General features: G+C 31.4%; 2 protein-coding genes across 3 annotated transcripts in view; both read right to left on the bottom strand.

The window, feature by feature from the left end:
• LOC134686922 (AFG1-like ATPase) overlaps positions 1–12,688 on the bottom strand; it is a 34,240-nt gene that overhangs the window by 17,121 nt on the left and 4,431 nt on the right. Inside the window, exons 1-7 of one of the 2 annotated variants that reach the window (XM_063546771.1) lie at positions 6,767–6,830; positions 6,161–6,317; positions 5,765–5,866; positions 5,328–5,458; positions 4,581–4,680; positions 3,037–3,095; positions 2,070–2,089 (exon numbers count right to left, since the gene is read on the bottom strand). In XM_063546771.1, the coding sequence (XP_063402841.1) occupies positions 2,070–2,089; positions 3,037–3,095; positions 4,581–4,680; positions 5,328–5,458; positions 5,765–5,866; positions 6,161–6,200 (452 nt within the window). In that variant the 5' untranslated portion in view covers positions 6,201–6,317; positions 6,767–6,830. Of the gene's footprint in view, positions 1–2,069; positions 2,090–3,036; positions 3,096–4,580; positions 4,681–5,327; positions 5,459–5,764; positions 5,867–6,160; positions 6,318–6,766; positions 6,831–12,688 lie in introns of those variants that run through there. The other variant, XM_063546770.1, reaches the window with a different exon arrangement.
• Positions 120–2,031, bottom strand: LOC134686923 (P2X purinoceptor 7-like). Its single transcript, XM_063546772.1, has 2 exons — positions 1,445–2,031; positions 120–426 (listed from the first exon to the last, which is right to left on the bottom strand). Exons 1-2 carry the CDS (start codon positions 1,804–1,806, stop codon positions 240–242), a joined length of 549 nt encoding a protein of 182 aa, XP_063402842.1. The 5' UTR covers positions 1,807–2,031; the 3' UTR covers positions 120–239.

Below are 12,688 nucleotides of genomic sequence, written 5' to 3'. Positions count from 1 at the left end.
AGACCACTAAAAGTAAAAAAACACATATGAACTACACCAACAAAAGACTACCACTAAACAACAGGCTCCGGACAGGTGCATATATAAATGCAGTAGTTTTTAATAATTATTCAAAGGCAACAGTTTATACAAGTTTATATAATTAACAATATATTATTAGCTTCATACAAAACTATCACATTCATGTATAATTTTTGTGTTTCTTTGCAAATCCTTTGTCATTATGATTTTAAAACATTTCAACAAAACAGTTCTCTCACATCTATAGCAGCTTGAAATCCTGTATAATCATTGTTGTTCTCTGGGAAGGAATCTCTAATGTCTTTGACAACACAAGAAGGAATTACCACCCTTCTTCCTTTTCCAAGTTTTTCTCCTTTAAGCATCCAACAAATGAATTGTCTGTAAGCAACAAGACGGGATTGTCTGTAATAAAATATACAAATGAAAATGAAAGCATCAAATATATGATAGATTTTGGAAAAAATGGATTTATCCAAATTTCAACAGAACTGACAATAATGCATGTAGTTTAATTTATTTCACATGGTCACCAAAGATGAGAAAAGATATATATAGTAACCACTTTACTCCATCTGTCATTCTATCTGTCCAAAAGACATTGGGCATTAATTATGAAAAAGTCTCCCAACATTGAGCATTTGACGACTAGGCAAACAGCAGTCCTCAAAATAAAACATTGAAAACAAGACTGCAACCAGAAACCACTTAACTCGGGGAAAGGCAGGCTGATTCTGCTCAAGAGGTGGTGCTTGATATATGTCTTATATATTAGTACAAATTTGTTGATTTCAGGAAGTCATATTCAAAGAAGAATAGAAAGGGATTGTGGTTATGACATTCAAAAATACATTTTATTAATTTCTGTGTCATTTTGGTCTCTTGTGGAGAGTTGTCTCATGGCAGTCATACAGCATCTTTTTTATATAGTATCATTCCACTTAAAGACACTCGAAAAATCGGAGCAAATATTATATTTTCTTTTCAATAGAATGAAAGTTATGCTGACATTAATAATAGTCACATTCGGTGTATACAGTTCCAAGTTCAGTTGACCCACTCTGACTCATGGTTCCTGTTAAAGTTTGCATTTGTTGGTGAAAACTTTGAAAAAAAAAAGAAAAAAAAAATAGATTTTTTTGTAATTCACTTTTTTTTTTGTCTCATAGTGAGAGAACAATTTCAATTTATAGTAGGCAGTGTTCAAACTCATTATTAATCGACGTGTACTTAATGGGAAATGACAATATTAAAATTTTTGAAGGACCACCTCACCCTACCCCCCCCCCCCCCCCAATATTTTTTTAAATAAATTGTCTCTGTGTCTATTATTTGTGCAGACAACCAGATATAAGTTAGTTTGAAAGGAAACCTTTTTATTTAATTCTGGTTAATAAAACTTTTAAAATGTCCAAAAATTCACCTGTTGCTCAATTCTTCCGGCGCTCGGCCTTGCTGTCCCTTGTACATCATCATCTGAATGTAAGCCAGTGCTAATACATCGGAATTTAAAATTAAGGTGTCATAACTATGGTGCATGGTAATGCAGTTGTGGTCTTCCAAGTTCGGTAGCACCAAATCTGATACCCTACAACAAACATTTTCTTCAAGGGACGGCATTTCCTGACAGTTCCCACACTCGCACCATTCATCCAATGTCTGAACTACAGCTTCAGAAGATGCTAATGCAGCTCTATTTCGATCTTCAAGTTCTTGAACAGTGAGCTCAGGTTCGAAGTTGTAAGCAACAAGACCCATCTGATTTTGGATATTTCCGTTTTCCATCGCGGTACGTGTGTAAATAGAATTAGTTTTGCAAAGTTTCAGATGCTGGAACAGGTAAACCGGAACCGTAGGAGTGACGTCAGGGCTAAAACAATAATGGCTGCCTACATGGAGGCGGGAATTTCAAAATTGATAATTGTAAAATATTGATTTATTTCATAACGGTACACTTTTTTAATACAAACGTTGTTAAAAATATATTTATATAATAATTTTCTATTAATTTATCCAAATTTTTTTTTTTGGTTTCCTTCTCCTTTAAACACAAAACATCACATCTCCTCTGAAAGAAAAAGAAGAACAACATGTAGTACTTGTGTTGTTGTTCCTAAAACATAGCATGGTTTGAACTATTAATTAAAAAAACTATATATGTAAAAGAAATGAAATTTATTGAACAATATTTTTTCTTGATTGTATTTGCTTGGAGAATGGAAGATTTCCAACAGTATACTCAGGGGAGATAATTTTGAGATTTTCCAGTTAACACTATAGGTTGTGTCTTGTAATTGACTGCTCCATAGGCTTACATGCAAAACAGCTGATCTTTGAAAATAAAAAAATAAAAAATGTTACATAGAAAAAAAAATCATGTTCATATCATGTATGTACTAATGAGAAATTGTGATTTAATCGGAAAAAAAGGGGGTCTTGCTACAATGAATAAAAAGTTACGCAATCCTGAAGTCAAAACATTTTTTTTCTGCTTTTTGTTTGCTATTTTTACTAGGCCGCACCACTTCCAGTAAACATGATATCCTTCCACTTTCCTGGATTGATATCCCGAAAAAATGCAAGATTTTTTTTAAAGTCTATATATATATTTCAATTCAGCATAAACCTATAATCAAACAGAAAAAATTGAGTTCAGAAAAAAATTCAGGAAAAAATGCACTATTTTGTTTCCCTCCATGTTTTGACATGCACCGGAAACTGGAGTTGTAAAACATGACTGGTACCTATACCAAGTTTACGCAGGGGAGATAATTCATCAATGCTATAATATGAAAAAGTGCACAATCCCTAATTTATAAACATTGTTACTGGGCAATAATTTGTTATGATATCATCCTTTTGGTAAAATAAAATGAAAAGTATGAACTATTAAGTAATTTTCTGTATAAACAGTAGAAAAAAGGTTTTTTTTGGGGGGTTAAGACAGTCAAATGCTAAAAAACACAACTTTCTCTCAAGAGAATATATAAATTTTCAATTTACAAGTAAACTTACTTTCAATGTGTCAATAAAGGGAACAAAATTTCCTCTCTGTAAGCCATTTTTATATAAGTCTACAATATAAAACAAAAGCCAGTGAAATAAGTCAATCTTTTAGTAAAACTGATCAAAGAAATTAATGAAGTAAGGGACGACATCAAAAGTTCAATGTAGGATAAAAAACTTAATTCAGATAGTTTTTTTACTTGTGGCAAATAGATCAAGATTTTTATAGAAAATCCACAGCCTTTAATATAGAGATTTTTGTTATAAAATTTGAAACATAAATTACTCACTTGATTTTCTATGATGTGCTAGTGTTTATTTTTTACAAAAAGTTCTAAGTAACCTGTAAATTCCAAAACACCTCGTGCTGAGTCACTAAAGTCGAGCGCACCCTAAAAGGTGTACTTGATTTTGGCCATATTTATACTTGTCTTAACTAATAACTACATTTATAAACTTGTTTTAAGGAAACTAATGCTAGCACTGCATGCAATAATCCTATATCTATCAGGCATCAAATTGCCAAATATGAGAGTACAAGGATAAAGGCTGTGGATTTTCTATAAAAATCTTGATTTATTTGCCACAAAGTCCTCTTTTTCTATTAAATGCAATGGAACAGTAAACAATAATGCTTTGCATCAAGTTTCCCCTTGGAATATGTACAAAATGGCCTATCTCTATTATTCATTATATCTGTAGTTTTGATACAATTGAAGTTTGAAAAGTTCGTACAAAAATGGCTACAGAAGGGTACATAAACCTTAAGGAATCATTCTAAAAAGCAAAATTATATTGCAATCTTTAAAAAAAGTTTTAAATAGTAGAATTGAATGTTTTGAAGGTGTCCTGTTGCAATGCAAAATGTTAGCCTTCATTTTACACTTGCATTTACAATCATTGCTCTTACACTTTGCAGAACTTGGCTTTAGTATTCTTAAATAAGTTGTGTTTGTTCGGAATATGCATGAATGATTTAACATGCATAACACATGGGTTTTACTGTTCCTGATTGAGTTTACCTAGCAATATATAAAGGCAAAAATTTAAACTAGAACTTCCAAGTCAAAGGAGTCTGTACACCTTGCCTTGCATTTTCTACATAAAATTGGAAGAATTTTCATTCATGATTATTTTTTATAATTATTTTTGCCAGTGTACAGTTCTTTTCTATCTATTATCATGACTATAGTTCCCACAAAAATTACAAAAAAAAAACCAAAAGGATTTTGATCATGGTTACTCATTGGTGGATCTTGTCCTGCTGATAATTTTTATCACTGCAGTTTCATTTTAACTATAATAGGGTTTTTTTAATCAAAAGGGCCAAAATGATGATAAATTGGGAAAACAATCATTTTATGGAAAACATAACTTATACATACCGGTAAATAAGGAAATGTTTGACAGTTTATGTAAAAATTGATTGATTGTTAATCGAAGTTGATATTATCTATATGTCTGACCAATCCTATCATTTCCTGGTCTTTACACAGATACTTAGAGTGGTGAACCTTTGGGTTTGAAAGATTTATGATTGAATTATATCTTACCATCTGGAGGTCTGTTAGAAGTAGCCACCACAACAACACCATGATTAAATAAAGATGTAAATAAAGTTTTCATTATAATTGAGTCTGCAATGTCAGTAACCTGAGAAATAAAAATTACATCAGAATTTGTCAATATTCAAATTCAATTAAAGTACTTCCTTAAAAAGAATAAATGCCTGTACCAAGATAGGCTATTTGGTCATACTGTAATGTCCATTATTGTTTATTCTTTGTTTGAAAGTCTGTTTTTCAGAGGAGTAGAGTGCTGGTATATACATAGTTGATGTGGTTAAATTGTACTATCAAGTATTTTTGGTGTCTTCTTTTTATGTATTATGCATTTCAAAGTCAGGTTGTTTATGTTTTTGTCCTTTTCCTTTTGAAATTTCCTTTTGATGGAACATTTTTGCTAAAACTTATAAAACTTATAAAACTTATCGGCATTCAAGATGACATGCATTAATACATATAAATATATATGGTATAATCAATATCTTGCTGTAGTTTTAAGACTTTATGTTGACCTAAAAATGTCATGATGGTAATATTGTCGTTTTGTTGTGTCTAATCAGCATATATATGTTTCACTTATCTCCTTTTAAAGTTTATTTTAAAGGTACACTATGTTGTGTATTTACATCAACTGAGCTTTCCATTTATAGGTCCAAGCCAAAAAACATTTATGTAAATTTGATTATACTTTTCTTTAAATGTAAACTAAAGAGCTATAGTATATTTGTTAGCTACCTGAAATTCATCAAAACACAACAACCAAGCTTCTTCACTAATTTCCTTGGCAACTGGTGTTATTGGATCAAATGACTGTGTCGTCTTTACATTATATTGACGAGGTATAGTTTGCTTTATTGCATGTATGCCTGAAAGCCAGTGTGCACTTTAGAAAGAATAGATATGTCAAATGTATATTTGTGCAACTTCATTTACAGAAGCTCCATGAAACAAAAGCCTAAGACATACAAAGTCTTCTTGTGACTAAAGTGTTTAAGATCATTTCCTTCCTACACTCATTTGACAAGTCATAAAATTCATTTTAAAATAGAACCTTTGTTGCTGTCTTAAAATATTTTTTTCAAAGTTATAATGGTGGACATTCACATTTGTTCAAATATCATTATGATTAGACAGTGTAAAATTAAAGTGAGTGCACAAAGAACATAACTTACGTTTATGTACATCTAACATGAACTTATGAAAATGAACTCTTCTTTTCTTCTTCACTTTACAATGTTCATGGAACATATCCATCAACATAGTTTTTCCACAACCTGTTATAAAACAAAATTCAATTCCATCTTATAACATGTGTAATATCTTCACAAAAGTTTACAAGATGTTTTAAATGCATACTTGACTTTTAGATATTGTATTGTTGCATTGCTGTCTCATTGATGTATAGTCCAATCTTCCTTCTATTCACATTTAGTGCCTGAATTAACAATATCTTCAAATTGGCTGTACTAGAAGCTTTAAGAATTGTGACTTGTAACTTCAAGAATGAATGCATACACAAAAGGAAATCAAAGTGCATTGTTTAAACAGGTGTTGCATGAACTGCTTACCCTTAAACACACAATACCAAGTTAGGTTCCATTGCTTCATATTCAGTTCATGTTTTGTGGACTTTTGTTTGTCTTTGTGTCTCTTATCTTGTGAACTATGTGTTGTCTAAAACTTTATTTTATTGCTCCTTGGAATCTTCTTATTTTTCAGTGAATCCTATATATGAATTGATTTAACTTATTAATACTGTAGTTTGGCTAAACCATGTCAACAAAAGCCTTATGTTTGAAAGATAGTGGTCGTTTAGGTCATGAGGCTACAAATGTTTTTTAAATCCACTACTGATGTATAACTACAAGTTAAAAAGGACCTTAGATGAAAAAAAAATATTGCAAGCTTCAAGAAATAATTTTTAAATATATAAGGACTGAAAAATATGGAACATGGATGATATAGCCCTGAATGATGATTTAAACCAGTATATATATTAAGTGTAGAGACTTATGTTTCAAAGATTTAGAGCTTATTTGAAAAAGTAAGGACTGTTTAAAAAAAAACATGTTAAAAAAAAGAAACACATTCAAATTTAAGTTGTTAAGTGAAGAGATTTAATTCCAAGTCTGAGGCTGATACTGATACCTTTGAATATAACTTCAAAAACTTACCAACATGTCCGTATAAATAAAGTCCTTTAGGTCCTTTCAGCTCCTGTTTTTTAATTATGCCTAACTGTCAAAACAGAAAATTGAAAAATATTGAAGTTGGATCAAAGTATTTAAGTCAACAGGTTAATTCGTACAATAAACAAATCTAACATATTCGTCAACAGGCTTATTCGTACAATAAACAAATCTAACATATTCGTCAACAGGCTTATTCGTACAATAAACAAATCTAACATATTCGTCAACAGGCTTATTCGTACAATAAATTAATCTAACATATCTGTCAACAGGCTTATTCGTACAATAAACAAATCTAACATATTCGTCAACAGGCTAATTCGTACAATAAATTAATCTAACATATCTGTCAACAGGCTTATTCGTACAATAAACAAATCTAACATATTCGTCAACAGGCTTATTCGTACAATAAATTAATCTAACATATTCGTCAACAGGCTAATTCGTACAATAAATTAATCTAACATATTCGTCAACAGGCTAATTCGTACAATAAATTAATCTAACATATTCGTCAACAGGCTAATTCGTACAATAAATTAATCTAACATATTCGTCAACAGGCTAATTTGTACAATAAATTAATCTAACATATTCGTCAACAGGCTAATTTGTACAATAAATTAATCTATCATATTCGTCAACAGGCTAATTTGTACAATAAATTAATCTAACATATCTGTCAACAGGCTTATTCGTACAATAAATTAATCTAACATATTCGTCAACAGGCTAATTCGTACAATAAATTAATCTATCATATTCGTCAACAGGCTAATTTGTACAATAAATTAATCTAACATATCTGTCAACAGGCTTATTCGTACAATAAATTAATCTAACATATTCGTCAACAGGCTAATTCGTACAATAAATTAATCTATCATATTCGTCAACAGGCTAATTCGTACAATAAATTAATTTAACATATTCGTCAACAGGCTAATTTGTACAATAAATTAATCTAACATATTCGTCAACAGGCTAATTTGTACAATAAATTAATCTAACATATCTGTCAACAGGCTTATTCGTACAATAAATTAATCTAACATATTCGTCAACAGGCTTTATCGTACAATAAATTAATCTAACATATCTGTCAACAGGCTAATTCGTACAATAAATTAATCTAACATATTCGTCAACAGGCTAATTCGTACAATAAATTAATCTAACATATTCGTCAACAGGCTAATTCGTACAATAAATTAATCTATCATATTCGTCAACAGGCTAATTCGTACAATAAATTAATCTAACATATTCGTCAACAGGCTAATTCGTACAATAGATTAATCTAACATATTCGTCAACAGGCTAATTCGTACAATGAATTTTAATCTAACATATTCTGTGAAAGTAAACAAATTCAAATCACTTGGACCATACAACCTTTATATTAAAAGCCACATATTTTGTTCCAATAAAAAACATGTTGCCATTTGCAAAAAAATTTTTTTTTTTCTTTAGAGAAACTTCTACATGTTTCTGCTAAATTTAGACAGAAACGATGTGAGACTGTGTTTTGTGCTCAGCAGGTGGTACTGTAAAATTCTGAAATTATTCTGTGCATTTATTATTGCAATTTTGTCTTTATAGACTAAAATGTGATTTAAATTTTTACAATATTGACAAAAATCATGTTTAATTCATAAAGAAAAATTCACAATGCAAGTTTATATTATTGTGATTTTTTGCAATCATAAAATCTTCGCAATAATTTCTGAACTAACAGTGTACATTGAGCTTGAGGCATTTAACTTAAGGATTACACATATTATTTCCTGAAGCTTCATGATCCTGTAAATTCAGAAATTATTGGTGCATTTGTTATTGCAGATTTTAGAGAAAGGACAAACATGAGTGATTAATTATTGCAGTTGAAGAAAATGATTCACAAAATGTATGTATAATTTATGTACTCTTATCAATCTGTATCGTGATATAATTTTTTTTTATTGCGATACTCACCCAGTCACATTTTTGGCATTTACTTCTGAATCAACGGGTACTTATAAAGTGAGAAACGGAATCGAAACGAAACGAAACGAAATATAACGAAACGAAACGAAATACAACGAAACGAAACGAAATAAAACGAAACGAAACGAAATGAAAAAATGAAGAAACGAAACGAAACGAAATGGAAAATGAAGAAACAAAATAAACGAAATAGGCCTATATATAATATATCTTTAACATTGTTATAGGAGGTTAGGATTTTGATTTTAAAAAGGTGGTGTAATTAATTGGTGTTTTTTTTATTCCAAGTTCCGAGGTTCCGAGTCCAAGTTAAGGGGGCTACCATTTGATTTTTTTTTTGGGGGGGGGGGGGGGGGGGGAGAGGGCTATGATGAAATAAAAAAAAAACCTGCAGGACAGGGATTTGAGTGTAAAAAAGGCAAGAAAGGATTGTTTAGTAAAAAAGAAGGCAGGATGAGCAACTGGGCAAAAAAACGGGATAAATTTATATAAAAAAGGCAGGACCAAATATAGTGAAAAATAAAAAGGTAGGACAGAGATTACAACTAAATAAAATGCAGGACAAAAAAATTCATCCTAGCCCATAAAAATCAAATGGTATCTCCCTAAGTTTGAATTGGCGAAGTTGTATTTGACAAGACATTCAAATGTGAAATGCTAACGGCTGACGAGTAGCCATAACGAAACCTAAATTGAACTGAAAAAGAGATCTGAGGTGAACGTTCTGTGTTACTCCCTTTTTTACCAAACATGAATTTGAATGGAGATTTAAATTTGGAATGTTTTTCTCCTGGGTTGGAGACCCTTTCAATCTTTTGAAAATGACTGGATCGGCTGCTGACGTCGATGAGAAAGAAAATCAACATACCTAGATGGTCAGAAAGAGTCCACCATGTTTTAAGTGATTAACAAATATCTACATCGTGTTGCAAGCTGATTATCTCAATATTGAAACATCTTACTGACAGCAATTCGGACTTGTGTGTAGATTAAACCAATATCTTTGGTTAAGTTGCTTTCAAACTGAACCATGAAATCATTACTTTTGAGTGTAGTTACTTTTGAAAGTAGTTTAGTGCGACATATAGACAACGTTCTGTTCATCAGACTAGCCTACTCTAAAGGGCGGGTGGATTTGTTTGAATTGTTTTACATTTATTATTTCAGCCTTTTATAGCTGACTATGCGGTATGGTCTTTGTTCATTGTTGAAGGCCGTACGGTGACCTATATTTGTTAATAACTGTGTCATTGGGTCTCTTGTTGTCTTATTGGCAATCTCATCACATCTTTTTTGTATGTACAAAATCATTCCTTTCCCTGTAATCTAGTAGAACAATTGCTTAAAGTATCTCTGAAACAAACTCAGTGACATGACAAAAATTGGACTTTGACCAATGAACAATGAAAATCAGGTCAAGGTCAGATGACATTTTTTAAACGGCAATTTTCATCTTATTAGCATCATATAAACTAAATTATTGATAAAGTACACCCCTTATAATGAACTATAGAAATGGGGTCCAAGTCAGATGATACCTGTTATTTGAATACAGCAAATATAGTGCACCTGATGCTTAAAATATAGGCGATATGGATTTGACCACGAAAAACTTAACACTGACGTGCATGCAGATTTTACAAGATACTTAATTGTGTATATTTTGTATGCATGCACCTGTCCTGGATTATTTAGGAGTCTGTTGTTCATGTGGTTGTTGTAGTTCATATGTGTTTTCTGTTTCTCGTTTTGTATATATTGTATTGTGTCGCGGATCATACATATTCTGAAGTGTTGATATTGTTTAAATCGTGTCTTTTTCATAGAGTTAATATTTTATAGCGTCTTTTTATTTTATAATGTTTAACTTCTGTCTAAGGTTAGGTTGAAGGTTGGCGAGCCTGTTAAACTGTTTAAACCAGATGCATATTCAATACTACTGTCAGTAACCTGTTGTTCAGTGGTTGGTGTGGTTCATAGGGGTTTCTCGTTTTCTATATTTTGATTTACTTGTTTAAAGTTTGTATTCAATGGCAATTTTGGGGACTTTATATGTAGCTTGCTGTTTAGTGTTAGCAAAGACTCTGTGTTCAAGTCGATGCTCATTGAACTGTTAACTTAAAATGCATTGCGACTTGGATGGAGAGTTGTCTCATTGGCACTCAAACCACATCTTAATTATAGCGTTGGTTTCCTGTTTAAATAGTTTTACATTGATCATTTTTGACCCTTTATATCTTGTTCGGTGATTGTTCATGAGTTCGTATTGAAAGGCCGTACTCTAACCTATAATTGCTAAGTTAAACTACACTGTGGCTTGGATAAGAGTTGTCTCATTCGCACTCATACAACATTTTCTGTTTAAAATCAAAATCCTAACCTCCTATAACAATGTAAAAGATATATTTTATTTAGGCCTATTACGTTTATTTCTTTGTATTTCGTTTCTTCATTTTCCATTTCGTTTCGTTTCGTTGTATTTCGTTGCGTTTCGTTGTATTTCGTTTCGTTTCGTTATATTTCGTTTCGATTCCGTTTCTCACTTTATAAGTACCCTGAATCAACAGCGTTTTATAAAAAAATAAATTGTAAGGGTTCCCAGAAACCCAGTGTCTTGCCTACTTTTGCTGTAACTCCTTGGCTCAACAAAAATGAGGAAAACAATCAATACAAATATTCCTCTTGATACTATCTTTTGATTGTAAGAAGCTTCTGTCCAAGTTTGGTAAAAATTTCAGGATAGTTTATGAATCGAAAATAAATGTTTTAAAAACTTTAACTGCAGACTGTATGTAATGTTAACTGGAAGAAAAACTAAGTCCATTTATAAGTAAAATACAGATACACAGGTACCAAATATTATCAAAATTTCCCTTCTAGATACTAGCTTTTGATCATAAACAAGCTTCTGTCCAAGTTTGGTACAAATTTAAAATAGTATAAGAAAGTAATTAGACTTTTAAAAAATTTAACCACAGAGTGAATGTGTTGTTTCCTGGCAGAAAACCTAAGTCCATTTAAAAGTACAATATGGAAAAAATGGATTTATTTTTTTGCAAAATTTACTTCTGGATACTATCTTATGATCATAAACAAGCTTCTGTCCCAGTTTGGTAGAAATCCAGTATAGTTTAAGAAAGATATTCAAATTTAAAAATTTTAACCACAGAGTGAATGTAATGTTCGGCGTTTTAAGTTTCCGCAAATTGGCATTACTTTTCCGCGAAAAAAAGATGACGTTTCCGGAAAAAAAAGTTTACGTTTCCGCAAATAAATATCTTACCTTTCCGGAAAAAAAGTCACTATTCCGGAAAAAATAAATTATTACTTTTCCGCAAATAATTCAGGAATACCTATTGTTCGAAAGCAAAGTTATAAGAAAAAAGTGAATATGTATTAAGTTAAAGGTCATCATAACTTGTAAGTAAAATACATCATTAACGTATGTTCAAAAATATATACGTCGTACAAAGTCCATATAGGTAGCACATTCACCGTTTACAAGTTTTGTATTTTGTTCAGGAAGGAAGTCCATCTTCTCCTTTTCATATTTCCTAAAGGGTGCTTTTACAAGTAGAGTTCTCGTCTTTATGTAAGATGTTGTCTTCAGTTTCAATAACACATCGACAACGACAAATATGGTAGGATGGCTAGCGTAAAACTGCTCGTTCAGGTAGGCACGAAAAGACTCGACACCATTCGTTGTTCTCTTTTCCTCTGGGTCAGGAGGTGATGCCCAAATGGTTAGTGGAAGTCTCAATTGCCATCTATATAAAATTCCAGCATATTGTCGGCAGACCTCATGTATTTATCGTCAGATGGAGCATCGGCAACTAATTCAACAAAACCTTCTTCAATCATGTTTAAGTTGGCAAGTAAGCCAAACCAAAGTTCTCTCAATGAAGTTTAGCTCAC

This window comes from Mytilus trossulus, chromosome 10 (genome assembly GCF_036588685.1).
Source record: "Mytilus trossulus isolate FHL-02 chromosome 10, PNRI_Mtr1.1.1.hap1, whole genome shotgun sequence".
Classification (NCBI taxonomy): Eukaryota; Metazoa; Mollusca; class Bivalvia; order Mytilida; family Mytilidae; genus Mytilus; species Mytilus trossulus.
Note: the sequence above shows the minus strand (reverse complement) of the source record. Positions and strands in the feature narration are given on the sequence as shown.

What these genes read in the sequence shown, in the direction of transcription:
- LOC134686923 (XM_063546772.1), bottom strand. Translation starts at nt 1,806, where the DNA reads ATGGAAAACGGAAATATCCAAAATCAGATGGGTCTTGTTGCTTACAAC. An exon ending in CCGGAAGAATTGAGCAACAG is followed by an intron (nt 427 to 1,444) that starts GTGAATTTTTGG and finishes ATTTTATTACAG; the next exon opens with ACAATCCCGTCTTGTTGCTT.